General features: G+C 31.9%; 1 protein-coding gene across 2 annotated transcripts; it reads left to right on the plus strand.

Moving 5' to 3' along the window:
• The first annotated feature begins 1,266 nt into the window (after positions 1 to 1,266).
• LOC134695743 (methylmalonic aciduria type A protein, mitochondrial-like) lies at positions 1,267 to 20,748 on the plus strand. 2 transcript variants are annotated; one of them, XM_063557144.1, is made up of 7 exons: positions 1,267 to 1,374; positions 2,733 to 3,191; positions 12,692 to 12,814; positions 13,260 to 13,430; positions 13,845 to 13,931; positions 15,033 to 15,181; positions 18,317 to 20,748. In XM_063557144.1, the coding sequence occupies exons 2-7, from the start codon at positions 2,777 to 2,779 to the stop codon at positions 18,602 to 18,604; spliced, it is 1,233 nt and encodes a 410-aa protein (XP_063413214.1). In that variant the 5' UTR covers positions 1,267 to 1,374; positions 2,733 to 2,776; the 3' UTR covers positions 18,605 to 20,748. The 2 variants fall into 2 exon arrangements, with proteins under 2 accessions (XP_063413214.1, XP_063413216.1); XM_063557146.1 differs by having other exon boundaries at positions 1,306 to 1,378.
• The last annotated feature ends 2,184 nt before the right edge of the window (positions 20,749 to 22,932 follow it).

The following is a 22,932-nucleotide window of genomic DNA, read 5'->3' on the forward strand; positions in this document are numbered from 1 at the left end:
AGCATTAAACACCAAAAATGCAATAAAATAAATCAGGGTTAATTTCAGACGTTTCCTACACCGTATTTTGGTTTGGTAAACAAGAACCTGTTTAAAGGATTTTAAATAAACTAAATCAATGTTTTGCAACACATACATCATACATGTGACTTTCTCGATCACTGCAGTATGATTGATATATCTGTCGCTGGACATGAAGCAGATTCCTTAATTAAGAGTTCTTCTTGAATGTCTTGTATAATCTATTAACTGGAATTTCAAATTAACTAAAGCAATGCTTTGCAACACTGACATACATGCTGCTATCTTATTGAATTATGACTGATATATTTGTCGCTGGACATGAAGTAGCTTCATCAAATATGAATTGTTCATCAATTCCTTGTAGAATTAATTGATTTATTGAGGAACATTTCACAAATGTCATTTTGTATTTGATAAAAACCATTATATGACTAAGAAATATATGAAGACTTTAAAAAGGATAGGAAATGAAGTGCATTAGAAGTATAGGGCCTGTACATGTGCTACACTGACTGTTTCTGTAAAGAATCTATGTGCAAACTGAATGTAAAAAAAATATTAAGGGCATACGATACAGTTTTGAACCTGTATTAACAAGTTGATGAAAATTTGCATATAGGCTATTTTTAACCTCATTAAATCAAATATATAATAAAAAATATACCTTCATGTGCTACTTTTTGAGTAAAATGAGGTCGAAATTTTGTATATTTGCCGTCAAAATTCAGATTTGTGTCCGTATTTTCATTTTCGAAAGAAAGACATAACTTTTTTGTTTTAAAAGATAAACACAAATTGTTTTTTGTCAAATAATCGGTAATTTCTGTGTTCTATAAGTATCATTGAAAATTATGCAATCTTTATTCCAATATAACTCTATATTTATTAAATGTTCATGAATAGTGGAAAAAACGTCATTTTTGGCTGCATGCTTATCAAAATTAAAAAAATTGCGCTATTTACAGTTTCATAAAATTTGGGTCACTTAATCTCCTTGCAAAATCAAACAGTTTTAAAATTCAATTCTTAAGCATGTTAAAAAGAGCATAGAATTTAAAAAAAATTGCAACACATGCATGTTACTATCTTTTGATTGATTCTATTAACGAAAATTTCAAATTAACTTTAAAGCTGGACATGAAGGAAATATAAATTGTTCATCATCAATGCCCCTGTAATTTATTTATACCCTATCAGTAGTGCTCCACAATTAATGGAGGAACATACAAGAATATGAACTGATATAAATGTCAACAGACTGATTGTTGTTTCTCTCCCCGGCAACTTAGAAGGCCCATCATTTTTATTTTTTTTGTCAGTCAGGTTTCATCAAAATTTGTTATTTTCATTGTAGGTACACAATTGCTGCTTTAAAAATCTTAACCATTTAAAAGATAATGTTTTTTTTCTCCTGAGTTTCCTTTCTGAGGTTCTCTTTTGCGTTAATCATCAGGCATTAACACAGGCACTTGTTTCTATCCATACAAAGGTCGACTATCCATATAAATAGAAGAAAGTGGCTAACGATTTTTTTTTAGGTCACGACAGTCTCCGCTTTGGACGCTTTTTCTACCCTTCAACTTAATGCTAAAAATCCCTACCTTATATGAATCGATTCGATTCAGTGAATATTTTCCTTTAACACCAAACTAATTTCATAATCCCCACAGTGTTCTATTTATATGGATAGTCGACCTTCATATGGATAGAAACGAGTGCCTGTGGGCATTAACCTCAATGTCAATAGTATTAGTAATATACTACTTTCTTCACATTGCCAACCCCCTTTTTTATTACTATTGATAATTGACAGAACGTCTAGTGACTGTGTCTGAGGTTTATCTATCAGAAAAAAATTAAACTACTATTAACAGGTTAACTCATTTAAACTATAATTTAGTATTGAAAATGGGGGGGGGGGAAGGGGTTGTCAGAGGTGTCCAAAATGTCTGACTGTGCCGAAGGGACACATATGACAAACAGTGCTTCTATTACAGTCCTTAGAGGGATTCAGGATTCTTATAAAGCTATATGCAAGATCTGGGATCAGACCCCCAAATGAGACCCCTTATCAGGATATTTTAAGAATATTTGTCATGATCTTATGTCATCATGGTCATTGTATTCTTATTTTAAGCTCACCTGGCCTAAAGAGCCAAGTGAGCTTGTTCACATCACTTAGCATCCGTCCTTTCTTCGTTGTCGTGGGTTGTCGTCATTAACTTTTTACATTTTGAACTTCTTCTAGAGAACCACTGAATGAAATGAAACCAAATAATCATGAATGTTCCGACCAGGTTTTGTTACTCTGTATCCAATCCATCATCCAAGATGGCCGCCAACGGGGGACTTAGTTTAACATAGAACCCTTATGGAAAATTATTTGTCTCACTGATAGTACACTGCACTGTAAAAAAAAATTTGAGAATTTTTTTTAATTTGAATTTATTGTCTAAAAGAAATGCACTACAAAATAACTGTGTTCTCAGGCCTGCTGGCCAAATGTTGTTACTTTGTAGCCAAATTTTATCTTGTTTTATATAATTTCATAAACCCAAGAAAAGTCAGGTGAGCGATGCAGGCTCTTGAGAGCCTCTAGTTTATGATCTCTGTCAAATAACTATGATATTTTTTTTCTAACTTTTAGCAGGATTCAATATTTTTTTGTTTTTTTTATTAAATTTCTGTTTATATTATTTCAATTCCAGTGACCATGAAGTTATAGCAACAAGCAGTACAAACAAGAACTGAAATGGCCAAATTTGTTAGGTTTCAAAGGTTTCCTTGGAATACTATACAAAACATAAGTCTCTCAAAAACAATTCACAGACAATTAAGTTTGCTGTCTTATTCAAAACTGCAAGAAATTCATAGCAATTTGCATAAAAGACCAAGGAGGCACAATATAGATAGTTGGAAGGTTCAAAGATTTTTCAGTAGTGCCACTAACATGACTAATGATATGTTAGAAAAGGATAACACCCTGAAACAACTTTTTGATGGAATAATTAATTGTGAAAGAGGAAGCTTGGCAAGGGGAATAACTCTGATAGAGTCTTCTCATCCAAAGAAGAAGCAACAAGCTAAGATATTATTGAACAGTATTCTACAGTACAGTACAGAAAAACAGAAATCTGGACAGCCTAAAAAATTGTCTTTCAGAATAGGTAGAACTAAATTTATAACACTACTTCAATAGAAACAACACGCTTGTATCAATTATAAATTTAATCATTCTATTTTAGCTTTTAAGGACAGTTTATACAGTAAATGATTTAAAAATTACTAAATTTTCTGAGTAAGAAAAAAATTGTCTTTCAGAATAGGAAGAACTAAATTTATATCACTACTTCAATAGAAACAACACGCTTGTATCAATTATAAATATAATCATTCTATTTAAGCTTTTATGGACAGTTTATAAGGTGAATGATTTATAAATTACTAAATTTTCTGAGTAAGAAAAGACCTGTATGTTTTGGTACCATGTGAGCTTGTTGTTAATATCACCAAGGAAAAATGAGGTATTTTTCCTTAGCAATATTTTTGAATAGTTTTGTATTGTAATAGAAAAATGTAGTTTATTTTATTTCATATGGTTTATTAGTTAATGTATGCGGGTTCTACTTTGTAAACTATTTTACATAAAATTATTGTTTAAATGTTCTATATACATTTCAAGCGTAGGATACTTCAACCAATGTCAAATAAGCACTTTTATAAACTATTGATCTTGTCTGGACAATGAGACTGCAGCAGTTACCAAATTATATATATGTCTAGTAAAGTTATAAAGAGCATCTTAAAAGTTCGGACAACGGTCAAGCGACATCTGCAACTTTATTTGTGTATTATACATTTTGTCGATAACTCATAAATCATACATTCTTTTGTTTGTTACTTGCTAGGACATTCAGAACTTAGTATTTAAAGTTATTAAGCCGCTATGAAATCAATAGCGAATTTCTTGTTATGATAGGTGTCAGTCTATCCCGGCCTGCCTGGATATCGGCAGCAATGTTGCATATTCTTATACATGTATTTCTTGTGTTGTAAAATAAGAATGCTTTATCTATTCGAGAATAATTAATATACCATCATTGAACTTAGTGTTTTATTGACTTCTTGTGCGTTATATGAAGAAAACCAGACAATGAGATACCTATGCTCTACCATCACTATTCAGAGTTAGTTCCCCTACAAAATAATATGATAGGAACTGGGTCGCAGAATGTCAGCTAGTTCCCCCACTTATTGACATGCAATCCGGTCCGGTCATAGAGTGGTTCGAGGACCCGGCTTCGTTTCTCGTGAAGAAGATGCTTGCTGAACTTTAAGGACTAGTGCCATAATATAGAAGACCTCCAGGACAGGAAACCGTATAGGAATTTAGCTATTTACTTATTCCTTGGTAACTGCAGAGGGTGAGTACAGCCTACTATTAAATCACCTGTGACACTTTTATATATAATAATAGTTTTAATTTATTGAACATATAATTAGGTCTGATAAGTGATAAGGCTTATATTTTTCATCCCTCCTGAAGTCTAATATTATATTATTAAAATGGCAAAGTCTTTTGAGTTCAAGAACAACTTCATGGCTAATGTAGAAACAGCCATTGTAAATAGTAATAAAATAAGGGTTAAATTAGGTAATATTTATATTAATGCTCTTGTAGACTCTGGTGCTACAATTTCTGTTATTAATGAGCAATTGCTTAGAAGAGCATTTTATAAGAAAGAATTACCAGTCATAAGTACTACAGATTTACATGAAATTCGTGGAGTATGCAATACTGTACATAATGTTCAAGGGAAAATTGATTTGGACATAGATGTCAATGGATTAGTTATGCCCTTTTCTTTTTATATTTTAAGAGATGTTGGATTTCACTTAATCCTTGGTCAAGATTTTTTGACTACTCATAAGGCAAACATTGATTTTTCAAATGGTTGTGTTTCATTTCATAATGATTTTACTATTGCTGCCTTGGAGTCTGGAAAGAATTTAGAGAGATATTTCATAGCAAACACAAACAAAACGCTGACTTTAAAAGCATATACAGAGAATGATATACAACTTACTATCAATAAATTCCCAACAAATACAACAGTGCTGTTAGAGCCACACGATAATTTGATAAACAGACAAATATTAGGTTCAAATTGTCTCAGTGTAGTTAAAAATGCAAAAGTTTACTACAGAGTGCTAAATCCAACAAATGAAGACATTGTTATAAAGGCAAATTCACCAATTTCAAAAGTTTGGAAATCACCCACAAAACCAATCTGTGCCTTAGATAACAAATCAAAATCAGATGTTCAATTTCAAGACCCAATTAAAGAGGCATTAAATCTTAATGTTACAATTGATTCCGATAACATTACTAAAGAACAACACCAAAAACTTCTAAAGTTAATAGGATCAAATAGGAATGTTTTCGCAAAAGATGCGTCTGAATTAGGCAAAACAGACTTGCATTATCACAATATTGAAACGACAAATGAAGCACCGGTAAGGTCTAAACGGTTTCAATATTCACCAAAAATGCAAGAAGTTATGGAGACACAAATCAAAAATCTCAAAGAAAATGACATCATAGAAGAATCAATGTCTCCTTACCATAGCAGTGTAATCTTAGTGAAAAAAACAAACAATACATACAGATTCGTTTTAGACTTTCGAAAATTGAATGAGGTCACTAAAAAAGTTTCTTTCTCAATTCCTAAAATAGAAGAGGTTTTTGATACAGTTGGCTATTCAAGAGCTAAAATTTTCAGTTCGCTTGATCTTGCTAGTGGATTTCATCAGGTGCCACTTGATGAACAGTCAAAACACAAAACAGCATTCATGACACCACAAGGTCAATACCAATTTAAAAGATTGTGTTTTGGTTTAACAAATGCACCTGCAACATTTCAAATGTTAATGACTAAAGTCTTACAAGAACTAAATTGGAAGGTTGCACTTATATACATAGATGACATATTAGTGTTTTCCAAAAACTTTGATGAACATCTTGAACATTTGAATCTGGTATTTCAAAAATTAAAACAAGCAAAGTTAACTTTACAACCCTCAAAATGTCATTTTGCGGCAAAACAAGTAAAATATTTAGGACACATTATCTCTGAACATGGCATACAGGTTGACAAATCTAAAACAGTTGCAGTTTCTGAATATCCCATTCCAAAATCAGTCAAACAATTACGTAGCTTTCTTGGTATGTGCAACTATTACAGAAAATTTATTCAAAACTACAGTAAAATTTGTTCCTCTCTTACAACACTATTAAAGAAAGATGTAAAATTTGATTGGACAACAAAACAAGATGATGCATTCAATACATTAAAAAAAAAACTGACATCTGCACCAATCCTTGCATTTCCTGACTTTGAAAAAGAGTTTTTCCTGTCAATAGATGCATCAGATTCAGCAATTGGTTATGTATTAGGTCAAAAACATCATGAAGGACTAGAAAAAGTTATTGCATATGGAGGTAGAGGTTTAAGAGATCAGGAAAAACGTTGGCATATCAATCACAAAGAAGGGTTAGCTCTAATTGAAGCTATAAAAACTTTCAAACCGTATATAGCAAACAATCAGTTTACAGTTTACACTGATAGTATAACCGTGCGATGGCTAAATAACTCAAAGGACGCTACTGGACGACTTGGGAGGTGGTCATTGTTTTTACAGCAGTACACTTTCAACATTGTTCATAGACCAGGCACCAGAACCAAAATGCTGATGCATTGTCACGAAGAGATTATCCCATAGATAGCCAGGACAAAGAATACCAATCTGATGATGACCTTCCAGAGATTGGTTCACTTCATGCTGAAAGGAAAGAACATATAGCAGTCACCTTTGAGTTTGGCTGGGAAAACAGCATCCGGATTCCTGAAGTTCTAGCTATTGAAGAGGACCAACCTAAAGATCCTGATGAGATGTTACCAACACGTCAAACCTTGTACCAGCTACAAAGAAACTGTCCAGACTTCAAACCAATTTTTGATTATAAACTAAAAGGACTCGTTCCAGATGAGGTTCAAAAGGCAAGATCTCTTGTTGCAAAGGCGTACCATTATGAAATTATTGAAGGCATTTTGTACCATATGGTTTCCGAAAATTCAAGAAAACTTCCTCCAGGCCATAATTTCATAAAACAACTTTGTGTTCCAGCTGTCCTACGACGTGATGTGATGTTATGTTACCATGATAGTAAAATGGCAGCTCATCCAGGTGTTGAGAGAAACCATGCATCCTTACGTTTAAAATAATATTGGCCAAATATGTATTCCGACATAGACAAGTACGTAAGAACATGTGAACAGTGCCAGAAATCAAAGAACTCTAAACATCAGAGACCAGTACCCCTTACTCCTTTGCCAATTGAAAATGTGTTTGAAAGAATGCATATGGATTTTTTAGAACTATCAACAACACCTGACAAACACAGATACTTGCTACTAGTGGTTGACAGTTACTCGAAATGGTGTGAGGCATTTCCCTTGAAATCAATGGGAGCAAAGGTGGTTGCTAAAGTATTATTCAATGAGATAATTTGCCGCTGGGGAAGTCCACGTTGTATCATATCTGACAGAGGTGCCAATTTCATGTCCAAGCTTGTTCAAGCTCTTTGCGAGTTATGTGATGTTACTAGACACTATACAAGTAGCTATCATCCGCAAACCAATGCAGCCTGTGAAAGAATGAATTCTTATATCATTCAATCCCTTCGTTCATATTGTAACAAAGAACAGACAGATTGGCCAGATTTTATACCTCCAATCATGATGGCTTACAGGTCCACACCTGCAACACAGTCAACTCAATTCTCACCATTTGAAATACTGTTTGGACAACCAATGAGGCTGCCTATTGATGTGTCTTTAATACCAAAACAAACAATGCCAAGGGAAACTAAACAACATGTAAATGAATTGGTAAACAGATTAAAACTCTACCGTGAAGTTGCTGCTAAAAACCAGAAAGAAAAACAAGACAAATATACCTTTCAACACGACAAAAAAGCAGTTCAACCAACTTTCGTTGCTGGGGCAAAAGTATGGCTATATTGTAGCAGAACACCAAAAGGCAAGAATCACAAATTAGTTCAAAGATGGACAGGTCCTTACCGAATTCTGTACAAAGGCCCAAATAATACCTTTAAAATTAAGAATACTGAAACACAAAAAGAGGTTAAGGCATTAGTACATGCTAAGAGACTGAAAGACTACCATAATCCCCTAGACCGTCCAAATTATCTGCTGCCTGAATGTGAAGACATTCTACTTGATGTAGAAGAGCAAGATGATAACGAAGCCACAAATGTTGAGCGTAATGATGACCTTATTGATTCACAAAACATGCAAAATGAAGACAATAATCAGACACAAAATGAAGTTCAGACTCAAAGTTCAGTTCAAAATGATACAAATATTCAAGACAAACATAATTCACAGGTCAAAAATTCACAAAAGGCAAACCAAGGGGCATCACAAAATCAAAACAGATTACAAAACCCTCAGCATACCGCATTTCAGTCCAATGAAATTGAAAAACTTGTTGAATATAGTCTTTATCAGGGTAAACCTATATACAAAGTAAAATTGACTGGTAAGCCAGGAACTAGTTGGCAAGATGGTTCACGTATTCCAGAAAATTTAAAACAGGATTACCATAGACAATACAATGCAAAAGGACGAAAGCGGAAACGTCCAGGAAAACACAAGTTTTTTGAGTCAACTAAAAGTCCGTCAGTTCAAGTCATTCAAACTTATAAGGCATTTCTCAAAACAAAACCAAATTCATTTCAAAACCAGGGAAATAGTCAACAATTCAGTCAAGTACCTAATCAAAACATTGTAAGCGTTCTATTAGACAAAGATCAAAAACAGTCCAGATATTTAGTAAAGTTTTCAAATGGTAATGTCTGTCAAGGTCCAAGAAGTACTCTATTTATGAGTGAGGATTTAAGACCTGATGTGTTTAGGCAGTTCTTAAAAGTCCTAAAACAAGAAGAAAATATGTGTGCAAACTCTCAAAATCCAGTACAACCAAATGATTTTGTGCCAGTATCCCAGTTTGATATTGAAACAATGAAATTTATGCACCATTTTACACCTACAACACGAAGAGCAATACCCACTCAATATTCATCTGGTCATGGCATTAACAGGTTCAGATTAAAACTTATTGAACATTATGCAAGGGTTAATGGCAATGATCCAAGTCTGTACTAGTTCCTTACCAAAACTGGGTATGTTATAGGTTCTGCTTTAATCGAGCTTTTGTTCTTAAAAAGACATGCTCGTATAAGTTTTTAAGGATCTATATACTTATTTCAGCATTGTTCATGCTCTTGTCCTAGACAAAGACCATGGAATACAATTTTTTTTCCAATAGTAATGTAATTTTTGTTGTTCTTATCATTCAACACTAAAATAAAGTAATAAGACATAAATTAAAAATAACAATGATTGTTTAATGTGATGACAAATATTTAGAAACATTTTTAAACTGTAGAGTAAGGGTTGGTCTCGTCAACCAAACCTTACTTCTTACAGGCAGTTTAGTATGGAAGTGACGACTCCATGCTGAATTATTATCAAATTCGGGGAATTCATTTTCATTGATTTCTTAAGATTATGATACATCATTGTTATTTTTGGTTTTTGAAATATTAATATTTATATCTAATCAGTCAGTTATAAAAGTCCGAAAATTTATTTTTACCCTATATTTCTTAAGTAATGTGTTAGTTAATCCCAAGGGTTTGTACTTTATAGTTTTTAATAAATTCAAAGATCAACTAAAGAATAATATTAATGCTATGTACATGTAGATACTAAACGTTTCTCTATTAAATATAAACTCTGCTCATCGCTTTTCATAGGGCTAAGAATAAATAGTTTTTCAAGTTTATAGGATATTAATATTTCATGTATTAAGGCCAAAATAAATTGTCACAAGGTGATTTTGGTAAGCTGTGTCTCATTATACTCAGTAGTATGGAAGAAGTTTCAATAACATTTATGATTATCAAATTAGACTATTTCAGAGGATTCTAGTACAAAAAAGAACCAGAATACAAGACATTTTCAAAGTAAATTGCAGTTAAGCAATCAAGTTCTGTGCTTTGCTCGTGGGAAAAAGAGATATATTCAGCCTCATTCTAGTGTCGGTTCCTCATGCTTGTCAAATATTATATAAAGGAAAAATCCATTAGGTTATGGATTTCATGTTACATTTCGGAATATGTAACATTTCATTGTGTGTTTTTTTTTTAAACTTCCATGTGGATATGGATTTCAAAGTTTTACATTCGTTGATGTAAAACATCAGTGGATCAGGTGAATCTCCATGTGGATATGGAATTCACAGTTTACATCTGTCATATGTAAATTTCTTCAGTTTCATGCGGATTGAAACTTCGAAGGTCAGGAAAACCATATATAAGGTATGAATCGCCATGCAGAAATGGGATTTAGAAGTTTCATGTGGATTGAGACTTCAAACCAGGCAACTGGTTTATGCCGATAAAACATCCTTCGGGTACCACTCTCTTCTGAGAGGAAGGTTTGTTTTGTGTCCAGAAGATTTGTCGTGTTCGTGCAACAGAACAGATGTGTTCCAGAATATTTCAGACCAATAGACTATTATCAAACGATTTGTATCAAAAGATTCAAATCATAAGACTGTGTTAAAATAACTATTCATTTCGTTAATAATGAGATTTATGTCAAAGGATTAATATCAATAGAAGCAAAACCAAAAGACTGTGTTCGAATGACAACATTTTTTGTTCAATGACGTTAATAATGATATTCATGTACATAATTCAGGATGTGTTTACTTTCAATGAGGATATTTCAATTATTGTAGAATAATTTGCTGTAATGAAATAATGTTAATTTAAATAATGTGTGTTACCATGTAGTATATATATTATGCACATGATTGAAAAGATTTTTTTTTATTGTTATTTCTTCTTTCTATAAGAAAAAAAAATCTTTTGTGGAAGAAGGGAGAGTATATCACCAAGGAAAAATGAGGTATTTTTCCTTAGCAATATTTTTGAATAGTTTTGTATTGTAATAGAAAAATGTAGTTTATTTTATTTCATATGGTTTATTAGTTAATGTATGCGGGTTCTACTTTGTAAACTATTTTACATAAAATTATTGTTTAAATGTTCTATATACATTTCAAGCGTAGGATACTTCAACCAATGTCAAATAAGCACTTTTATAAACTATTGATCTTGTCTGGACAATGAGACTGCAGCAGTTACCAAATTATATATATGTCTAGTAAAGTTATAAAGAGCATCTTAAAAGTTCGGACAACGGTCAAGCGACATCTGCAACTTTATTTGTGTATTATACATTTTGTCGATAACTCATAAATCATACATTCTTTTGTTTGTTACTTGCTAGGACATTCAGAACTTAGTATTTAAAGTTATTAAGCCGCTATGAAATCAATAGCGAATTTCTTGTTATGATAGGTGTCAGTCTATCCCGGCCTGCCTGGATATCGGCAGCAATGTTGCATATTCTTATACATGTATTTCTTGTGTTGTAAAATAAGAATGCTTTATCTATTCGAGAATAATTAATATACCATCATTGAACTTAGTGTTTTATTGACTTCTTGTGCGTTATATGAAGAAAACCAGACAATGAGATACCTATGCTCTACCATCACTATTCAGAGTTAGTTCCCCTACAAAATAATATGATAGGAACTGGGTCGCAGAATGTCAGCTAGTTCCCCCACTTATTGACATGCAATCCGGTCCGGTCATATTAACACCACTTGGTAACCAATCGCCCTCTAACCATTCTTTACATTTTGAATTCCTTCAAGGAGTACCGAATGCCAAAACTCTAATGTGTCTTGTATATATCTATAGAAATAACCAAAATTGAACCATGTCAAATATTTTGTTTCAACACTATTTTGTGAATAAACATGATAAAGGAAGATAAGGGGAGAAGCACCAACATACTGTGAACCTACTAATTATTTTAGTGATAGTATTATTCATCACTTCAAGTAAAAAATAATGAAAATTGAATTGGTCGTGAATATGCCTAAAATGTGTAAATATATATAAAAAGTTACATCATTGTACATTGATCAACAAATTTCAAAAAATGGAAGAAGAAATCTGCTTACTTTTGAAAGCTGAAAGGTAAACTATAGTTGTTTTTAACATTGTTTGTTCACTGGGAATTAAAAGTGTCTTGGGCTATCATCATGATCATACCATGTCTTATTTTTATAAAGGATGATATAAAGGACTAAACACAAAAGATATAAGCTTACATAAACAAAAACATAATTAGATTACAGTACATAGGTATGGGCTTTGCTAATTGTTGAAGGCCGTACGGTGACCTATAGTTGTTAATGATTGTGTCATTTTGGTCTTTTGTGGAAAGTTGTCTCATTGACATTCATACCACATCTTCTTTTCTATATACAGAATGTTAATTGTCAGTTACTCTCTTTGCACCACACTTACAACATATGTTGATCTCTTCAGAGTTTTCTGTGAATTGAAATAGTTAACATGAATATATGATTCTTGTTTCCTATGTCTTCAATTGTGAAATTAAGCTTCATGTTTTGTATTGTTTATTTTTACAAGGTTTATCCGGACCACCAGGAGCTGGTAAAAGTACATTTATTGAGACATTTGGTAAATTCCTGACCGCTAGAGATAACAAAGTGGCTGTGTTAGCTGTAGATCCATCATCAGCAACTACTGGAGGTTACGTATGTAATACAGTCAAACACAGCATTCAATTAGAAAATATAAGGATAACAGAAAAAAAATCAATCTCAATGGGTACTCTTACTTCAAAAAACCCAAGATAAAATAAAATCACACTAACAGACAAAAGACCCTCACTCCCCTTACATAAATTAAGGTACAGGGGGCTTTGTCACAGATTTTGATAACATTTTGCAATATTTGCACACACAACATTGACTGGTTGAATTTGGACTAAAATATGGAAAAAAATTAATACATTTACCTCTTATATTTATGAAATATTACATATTGAATTCCTGCAAAACCGGTTATTATATATATGAATAAAAAAGAACACATAAAATCAGATAAAAAAATTCTTAAATTTATCTCATGTAAATTTTTTGTAGTTTGAATTCAAGGCCTACACACAAATTATCATTGTATTTATTTCTTGCAGGTTCCTTGTTGGGAGACAAGACTAGAATGTTTGAACTGTCTAGAGATTGGAATGCCTTTATACGACCTTCACCTTCTAGGGGTACATTAGGTGGTGTTACCAGGACAACCAATGAAGCCATTCTATTGTGTGAGGCAGCAGGATATAATATCATCTTGATTGAAACCATTGGTAAAAAATACAGTCTTTTAATTTTCATTGTAAAACTAGATCTTTATCAAATCTTAAAACTAAAAATAAATTTATTTTTCATAGACTATGTTAGCTGTGAAAATTTAGCTCTATTGTCCTTTGATATTTTTTTTGCAATGGTCCGCATATATATATCAAAAATCATCAAAAGGACCTTAAGAACTACGTCTTCGCAGCTAAGACTATGTACAACTCATACATTTCATTGAAAAATTAATCTTGCAAACACATGATATTTTCTTGACGACAAACGTATTCATAATTGATAACTTTAGATTACAAATTTCACTAAATACAGACATATTACAAAACAACTACTACTAGGTTTTATTGCAGTCGCATATTTTCATAACAAAAAAAACTTAAAGTGAAAAGAAATGTTTCTACTTAAAGGTGTTGGTCAGTCTGAGTATGCTGTAGCTGATATGGTAGATCTGTTCTGTCTTTTGATGCCTCCAGCTGGGGGAGATGAACTTCAAGGTAAGATATAAACTAAGGCCATTACAGCCACTGTCGTTTAGAAATTTCTCAATTTTTCTTATAACTGATTATCCTCTGTTATAAAGCTGATCTTGACATCAATAAGTCTCCATCATACTTTATGCTGATTAAATTATTTTTCTTCTATACTGGAAGACTAAAAATAAAACAAGACACTTCAGCCTATGATTGTCTCTTTTCAAGAAAAAAGCAATCATTTTTATTGAGCCTGCGACTTTTGTCGCAGAAAGCTCGACATAGGGATAGTGATCCAGCGGCGGCTACAGCGGCAGCGGTGTAAGCTCACTTCTTAAAAGCTTTATATTTTAGAAGGTGGGAGACCTGGATGCTTCATACATTGTACTTTGTATATGGATGCCTCATGTTACGAAGTTTCCGTCAGTCACATGTCCAATGTCCTTGACCTCATTTTCATGGTTCAGTGACTACATGAAAAAAAAGTTAAGATTTTTTGTAATGTTAAATTCTCTCTTATTATAAGTAATAGGATAACTATATTTGGTATGTGTGTACCTTGCAAGGTCCACTTGCCCGTCAGACGTTTTCACTTGACCTGGACCTCATTTTTTACGGTTCATTGCTCAGTGTTAAGCTTTTGTGTTTTGGTCTGTTTTTCTTAAACTATAAGCAATAAGTCAATTTTATTTGTTGTATGGAAGAATTGTTAGCTGTACATGCCTACCTGGCATGGTTCATCTGACCTTCACCTCATTTTCATGGTTCACAGGTCAATGGGTAGTTTTCTTGGTTTATGTTAAGTTTATGTGACAGTTGTAATAAAGCTATATTATTAGGACTATCAACATAATATCAATGATTAGTAAAGAAGGCGAGACATTTCAGTGTGTGCACTCTTGTGTCTATTTTCCCTGTAAAGTAACAGAATTCAAACAAATATAAGACTGTTCATTGTTTTGTATATTTTTTTTTTACTAAAACCAATTCAAAAACATTAAAACACTGAAACGAATAAAAATTGACCCTAGATTATCCAATTCATTTATTTAGCCCTGAAAAATAATAAATTTATGATTGCTTCATTTGTGAAATTTAAGACAATAAAATTGTAATTTTTTACAGGTATTAAAAAAGGAATTGTTGAAGTAGCTGACTTAGTTATTATCAATAAAAGTGATGGAGAACTGGTACCTGCAGCAAGAAGAATACAGGCCGAATATATTAGTGCTCTAAAATATTCAAGACGGAGATCAAAGTTCTGGAAACCAGAGGTTAACATTTCTTTTTTCATCATCATCATATTTTTATGGCCACTAAGGTGCATTATGTTTTTGGTCTGTGTGTTTGTCGTTTGTCAGTCTGTCTGTCTTGTTTCAAGTTAAAGTTTTTGGTCAAGTTAATTTTTGATGAAGTTGAAATCCAATCAGCTTAAAACTTAAATAGTATACATGTTCCCTATGATATTTCTAATTTTAATTCCAGTTTAAGCTTTGACTCAAATTTTCTGGTCCACTGAACATAGAAAATGATAGTGCAAGTTGGGCATCCATGTACTATGGACACCTTCCTGTTTGGTTCTGTCTTGGCTAGGGGTGAAATTTTTTATTCTAAGACAGATAAAAAAAAATCAGTGGTTATGTACAGGCTAAATTACAAAATGAATGCATTGGAAGGAACCTTTCATTGAATACTAAATCTTGCTGTAATAAATTTCTGTTTAAGACATCATTATATTTTTTACATCAACATGGCACATGAAATTTAAAAAAAAATCATTAGCCTGATAAGTTTTTGATCATAATACAAATAACTTACTGTAGATTCATTTTCTCTTTACTTTCTTGGAAACTAGATTTCATGGATTGAGGAAAAATTGTATTTTTTTGGATAAATGATTTCAGATATTTGCCAAGTTTACATTCAAACCTATAGAAATTTTAACTTTGTTGTGCATTTAGATTTATGGCTTACCTATATCCATAAAATCTATAACAAGAATGTGTCCAAAGTATACGGATGCCCCACTTGCATTATCATTTTCCATGTTCAATGGACCGTGAAATTGGGAAAAAAATCTAATTTGGCCTTAAAATTAAAAAGATCAACCAATAGGGAACATGTGTACTAAGTTTCAAGTTGATTGGACTTTAACTTCATCAAAAACTACCTTGACCAAAAATTTGACCTGAAACTCACACTTTTAATTTCTATGTTCAGTGGACCATGAAAATGGGGTCAAAAGTCTAATTTTGTTTAAAAATAAGAAAGATCATATCATAAGGAACATCACAGTGTAGATACTATTCTGTACATTATCCGGAAGTCACGATTTTAGAAGCGAGAACTTTTTGAATCACATTTTAAATTTGTTGGATATACTATATTAAACGGTAAGATGTTCATCTGTACATTGTTTAATGATTAATTCAGCTGACATCGATATTCACAAATGGTTTATTATTAAATTTAGCACATTCGTTATTCGTATCTTTGCCTTAATCACGAGATTTTCAAGTGCATCACTACGGTAAATCAGTCGGTGAACCTGAAAACAATCTTTTTGCACCCTTACTGTACAAATTAACGTAAAAACCAGACTTAATTTACTGAATAAAGTATATTTTAAGTGGTGGTAAAATTTCAGCCAGATCTTTGAAGCCAGAAATAAGAAAACTACACTTGTTTGAATTTCTCGCTGTACGATCAGTCTCGCTTGTATATTTTGAAACTGTATGATCAGTCTTGATTTCACTGTATTCTAGTGGTGATTTCAAAGTTATTTACGATACATTAGAAGATTGCATTTTTCTTAATAACACAAATATATTTTAAATTCACATCCTGAAATCTTATCAAACATGTTTAAGCTTAGATAGGGTGTACTCGACTTACTACATTAAGTATAAGACTCCTCATATTTGTTATTAAATGATGCCCCTGTGCATCTATTTTTTTGTCATTTTAAAAGAGACAGGCTTGATGTATGTTATCACCAATTTGTCAACGGCAGACGGTGTAAATAGTCTTTGAAAATGTAATAGTTAAACAGATAACTGCAACGACACACTACTACAAAGTCCACAAGCGAATCATGTATTGCCTTTTAGGCATTTGATTTTAAGTAACACTGACGGAACAAAAATATAATTATTTTGCCGTCTACAAAAATCATCAGAAATATATTTATATTGTCTGATGAAAGAAATTACACGTTATAGTTCCATGGACACAATCATAATATCACATAGACACGTATATACCTTCAAATTGCCGTTGTTTTTCAGTCAAGGTCGTTAAAAACTTCCATTTGTTGTTGGGTTTTTTCTTCAAAATCACGACTGGTCATACAGACAAAAAATCTGAAATCGCTTCTAGAATACAGTCAGTTTTGGACTGATCGTACAGTAATTTATTTTGGGATCCTCAAGGAAAGCATATTTTTTATTTGAAATACGAACATTCTACTAAAATACGGTAGGAATATTGAAACAGTATATAGTTAACTGTAAACTGATGCAAATATTTACAATAAAAGATTATTTGCTTTGTACTACGAGAACAAAATTGTCAATCGATTTCACTTTTTGCTATGAAGTTGGTGTGATGCATACGTATATTTTATATTCTACTGCATGTTTTTGTTACAGTTACTCATATCTATGATGCTATACATACATTTAAGATGTGCAAAGCACTTTATAGATATAGGAGTAAACAAATGATGAGAAAAAGCACCAAAACAAAACCTTTCTGTTAGCCAGTTTGAAATCCTCGCTTTGAAAATCGCGACTTCCGGGTAGCGTACAGAATAGTATCTACACTGTGAACATGTGTACTAAGTTTCAAGATGATTTGACTTCAGCTTCATCAAAAACTTTAACTTGAAGTGGGACAAACCAACAAACGAACGAACAGACGGACAAACGGACAAACAGATCGAAGGACGCACAGACCAGAAAACATAATACCCCTCTACTATCGAACAAAGAAACGAACGGATGGACAAACAGACGGAAGGACACACAGACTAGAAAACATAATGCCTCTCTACTATCGTAGGTGGGGCATTAAAAATTGGTACTCTACAAATAATGATGAATCCACAGTATATGGAATAATACAATATAAGTTACATTATCGAACAAATATTTTGTAGTAGAACTCTGGCAATTTGGAAAATCTGTTTTAAAAGCACTATGGGTTCCTAAATTTAAGCCAGCAACACGTTTTTTTCTAGAATATGTAGAATAATATAAGATCTACGTGGCTAATTCACAAAAATATTTCTATTTATAAGCCTTTTATAATGATGTGTATATATTGTAGAGTTATTAGATTTGTCTCCCTTAGTCTAGATAAGTAAAATCTTCATCCACTTTTGTTTATCTCTGATTTTTATTTTACAGGTTACAAGAATATCATCTGTCAATAAAGAGGGTATACCCGAGTTATGGGAATTAATGGAAAGTTTTCAAACTGTGATGATGGAATCAAATGAGTTACAAAGAAAGAGGCAGTTACAGAAGAAAATATGGATGTGGTCTTTCATTCAAAATAATATAATGGACATGTTTAAAACTCATCCTGCTGTGCAGAACTTAATTAAAAATGTTGAAGATGAAGTTATGAAAGGGGAGATAACTCCTGGAACTGGTGCCGACTTGCTTCTGACAAAATTTATTAAAGAGAGTTGATATCTATTTTTTTTTATAAAATATGTACTTATACAAGTATCTCAGCATACTGTTTGCTATTTTGAATTTATTTTGTAATGAGTTTTGAATATTGATAAGAAATTACAATCATCTGAGTTACAAAAAAGAAATTGTTTAAATTTATAAGCTCAATCACTAGTAAAAAGATAAAGACGAAACTGTCCTTATGGTCATTGGTGGAAATAAATCATGATTATTTTTTTTTTAAATTAATGACTTTTGATAAACAAATATTATATTTATGAAATAATTCATGGAAGCCATAGATTGTTGGAAATTTACACATGGCCTGGGCTGTGATATTCAAATTTCATCCTGAGGGTTAGCGAAGGATAAAATTAACGAATATCACAGTCCATGCCATGTGTAAATTTCCAACAGTCTATGGCTTCTAGAATTATTTCAATTCTAATAGGACAAATACGGTCATTAAAATACTAAAGCAGGGGTTGGTTTGGTGTGTGTATGGCTAATCTTTTTTACTCCCTGTTAGATAAAGCTTAAATATCATAATAAATCCGTAGCTTGCATGGGTTATTTAATGAATAACTGCTAGAAAAAAATAATTTAATTCTTCTAATTCTCAAACCCAACATTTGCAATTTTTAATTTATATGATTTGCTCGTTAGCTTCCGTCCAATCCAAAGTTGACATTTCATAACTAAGGAGCCGCCATGTTGACTTGCTGAAATTAGTTAGCATGCAAATAATGCAATAGAATAGAAAACAAAACAAAACCTACCTCAAAATCAGTTTTAATACAATATCATACTAATTTCGATGGTTCACGTAACAGAAAACTTTCAACTCTAGCTATTTCATTTGTATGACGTCATGTTTTTAAATGACTTAAATGCACCAAAAAAATGAATAGACTTTCGCGGAATTTTATTTTATCTTTATTTTGTTGATTTCTCTGAGCTATTATGCATCCGAATAAGAATAACAGTTATTTTGTCTTTTTTTAACAGCACTTTTTAAAACAATAAAATTACCAAAGGGTCTGCAAATGGGTTCCAATGCGTCATAAAGATTTACATGGGAATGTAACAGCCATTATACTGTATATCTCTAAGTCTGTGCAAAGTATAGATATATCGAGAATTTTATCAGAGGGTTGTTTACAAAGTGAAAGAAGCACATCATGTTAGAATTATACTTTTTTATGGGCCGCTTTCTTAAGGGACATGCTGTTTTCCAGTCTTTGTGTCTGTCCATCTGTCAGTTTGTCTGTCATTACTGTATCAGGTTAAAGTTCTGGTTAAAGTTATTTTGTGTTCATATAAGAAAACGCCTGTAAAATAAATATGACAGTTGTTATCCATTTGTTTGATGTGTTTAAGCTTTAATTTGATTTTGCCATTTGATTATAGACTTTCTGATTTGAATTTTCCTTGGAGTTCAGTATCATTTTGTTATTTTTTACCAATATGAAACTTTTGAAATACACATCTTCATTAATACAATTATTGAGTGAACTGATTAATAATATATATATGCATAAATTTAGGGTTTAACCCATATTTAGCTGTTCACTGATTATAGAAAGGTGTAATTGCAAGTGTACCACGGGTGTCCTTTATATTGACATATTTGTTTGTAACTGATTTACGTAAAAATAGACCAAAGGAAAGTTAATGAATTTCACAAATTAACAATATTTACAGTTGAAAATAACACTAAAGAAATATACTTTTAAACATTGTACAACTTACTTTTATGAATACTTGTGCAGTGCAAAATATAAGAGAGTTTAAAATTCATTTTAAAATGGTAATAAATTCAAGAGACTGAAAGTGTCATTACATTAAAAATGTAATCATGTTATTGATGATGTAATCACGTTATTGATGAAGTAATCACGTTATTGATGATGTAATCATGTTATTGATGATGTAATCACGTTATTGATGATGTAATCACGTTATTGATGATGTAATCACGTTATTGATGATGTAATCATGTTATTGATGATGTAATCACATTATTGATGATGTAATCATGTTATTGATGATGTAATCATGTTATTGATGATGTAATCACATTATTGATGATGTAATCGCGTTATTGATGATGTAATCACATTATTGATGATGTATAATGGCATGCTGTTGATCTTTGCTTAGTGAATATTCTTATATGCAATATGTTAAAAAAGCATGTAGACTTCATAATTCTTTTTATATTGTGATGATTAAAAGATTAAAAAAATTAAGTGAAGCTAATCAACTTTATATTGAAATAACTCCCAACTCATTAGTGTCATCTGTTCACCTATCACTGATATTTTTCACACCTTTAGTGAATACAACTCTTTGTCTCTTAATTAGGGGTTATCAATGGATTATATTGGCTTGCCAATTAAATTTGTAATCTTTGTGTTTACCTGAAACATTTTAATGAATAATATTTTGATCTTAGGAATGACTATCAAAATTATTTTTTTATTATTGTATGATTTATAAGTATTGAATTGATATCATTATATCACAACAATGACACAATAACTCCACTGAATACATCCTTTTACATAGTTGGTACATTGTAATCTCGTTTACATTTTTGGTTCTTGGTTCTTTCTTTTGGGTTTATGCACAAACCATTTGACCATGAAAATCAATACACAAACCGGAAATAGTCGGCAATTCAACACAAATTGTCAGAAAAAGGTTAACAGAGAACAAATAAAACACAAAGACAGTATTGTAGTCATTTATTTTCGCCAAAAACTTTCAATTTAGGGATTTATGTAGGTTTGGTAATCACAAACGTAGTTTTGACAAGGAAATTCACTCCTGACCACTTTTCTCGAGCTTGGATTTTTCCTCTGGTCTCTAGATCTCGCTTATAAGTCGGTACCCCTCTCTGGGTTCTGAATTTTACTCCCAAACTTCCGACCTATAAGCGAGTATCTACGGTAGGTTTTCAAAAGGGACCTAAACAAACTAGCCAAAATCTTATGAATTCAACTTTCATTGAAGAAGTTAAAACCTTTGTTTCTCACAAACTTGTGACTGTAACAAAATGATTTGATTTCGCTCAATTTTAATTTCGTCATTTTTCGTTTTTTTAAAGAAAATTAATGGATTTATAGAAAAATAAATGGTCAAAGTGTTCAATGTTTCATCAAAGGGATTCAATTTAAAATTCAAAAATATGAATATATATGTGCAGGCTGAGTTTAACATTGATTTGCATATGATAAAAAAAAACGTTTTTACACTGGTTACATCAATAAAAGTTATTATTTTTAGTTACTGTTTACCAAATGTTTGAAATATGAAGTATAATTCATCATGCGATGTAGATTGCTCGGATTCTATGTTATAAATACTATGAAGTGCACAAACACCCAATGACATTTATGGTTTAATTTATCAAAATAATTTGCATATAACAGAAATTTAGATAATGACAGTTAAAGTCTGTCTCGAGGTCAATACAGAAAAAAAAAATTAACAGATGATGACATATATGTTCCAACTGTTGTTACTACTATCCCATTGCTTTTCCCTGAATGTGACCTACCACACTATATTTATCACCTGCTTAATCCTTAAATGAACAACACATAGGATGCCACATGTGGAGCAAGATATGCTTACCCTTCAGGAGCAACCAGGATCACCACAATTTTTGGTAGGGTTAGTGTTGCTCAGTCAAATTCTTTATGTGTTTGTATGCTGCCTCAATTTTTAGTAGGGTTTTTATGTTTTTTTATGCTTTGTGTTTTATGTTCTGTTGGTTCTTTTCTTTTTTCATCCCAGTTGTTGTCAGTTTATTTTGTACTTATGAGTTTAAATGTTGCTTAAGTATTGTTCGCCTCTCTTTTATTGTAATTTAGTTTCACAGAACTTGGAAACAGACACCTGTTTGTATGCTGCCTCAATTTTTAGTAGGGTTCTTATGGTTTTTTTTTATGCTTTGTCCTTTGTGTTTTGTGTTCTGTTGGTTCTTGTCTTTTCTTTTATCCCAGTTATCAGTTTATTTTCGACTTATGAGTTTTAATGTTGCTTAAGTATTGTTCGCCTCTCTTTTATTGTAATTTAGTTTCACAGAACTGGGAAACAGACATTGCTATATTGCATCCTGTTCATCTCCACTGACAGGTGTTGGATCCTGTTAAAGGCTTTTGGCAACCTTTTCACTGGATAAACAACTGCTAATGCAAAAATATTTACAGAGGGAGATGTAGTAGGATTTATTTCTTCAATGTTTGAAATTTTGCATCCCTCTAGGAATACTTTATTTCAGAGAGAGATTTGCATTTGTTTTATATTTGGAGGATCCAACCGTTATTTAAGGA

Source organism: Mytilus trossulus, chromosome 14 (assembly GCF_036588685.1).
Source record: "Mytilus trossulus isolate FHL-02 chromosome 14, PNRI_Mtr1.1.1.hap1, whole genome shotgun sequence".
NCBI classification, from domain to species: domain Eukaryota; kingdom Metazoa; phylum Mollusca; class Bivalvia; order Mytilida; family Mytilidae; genus Mytilus; species Mytilus trossulus.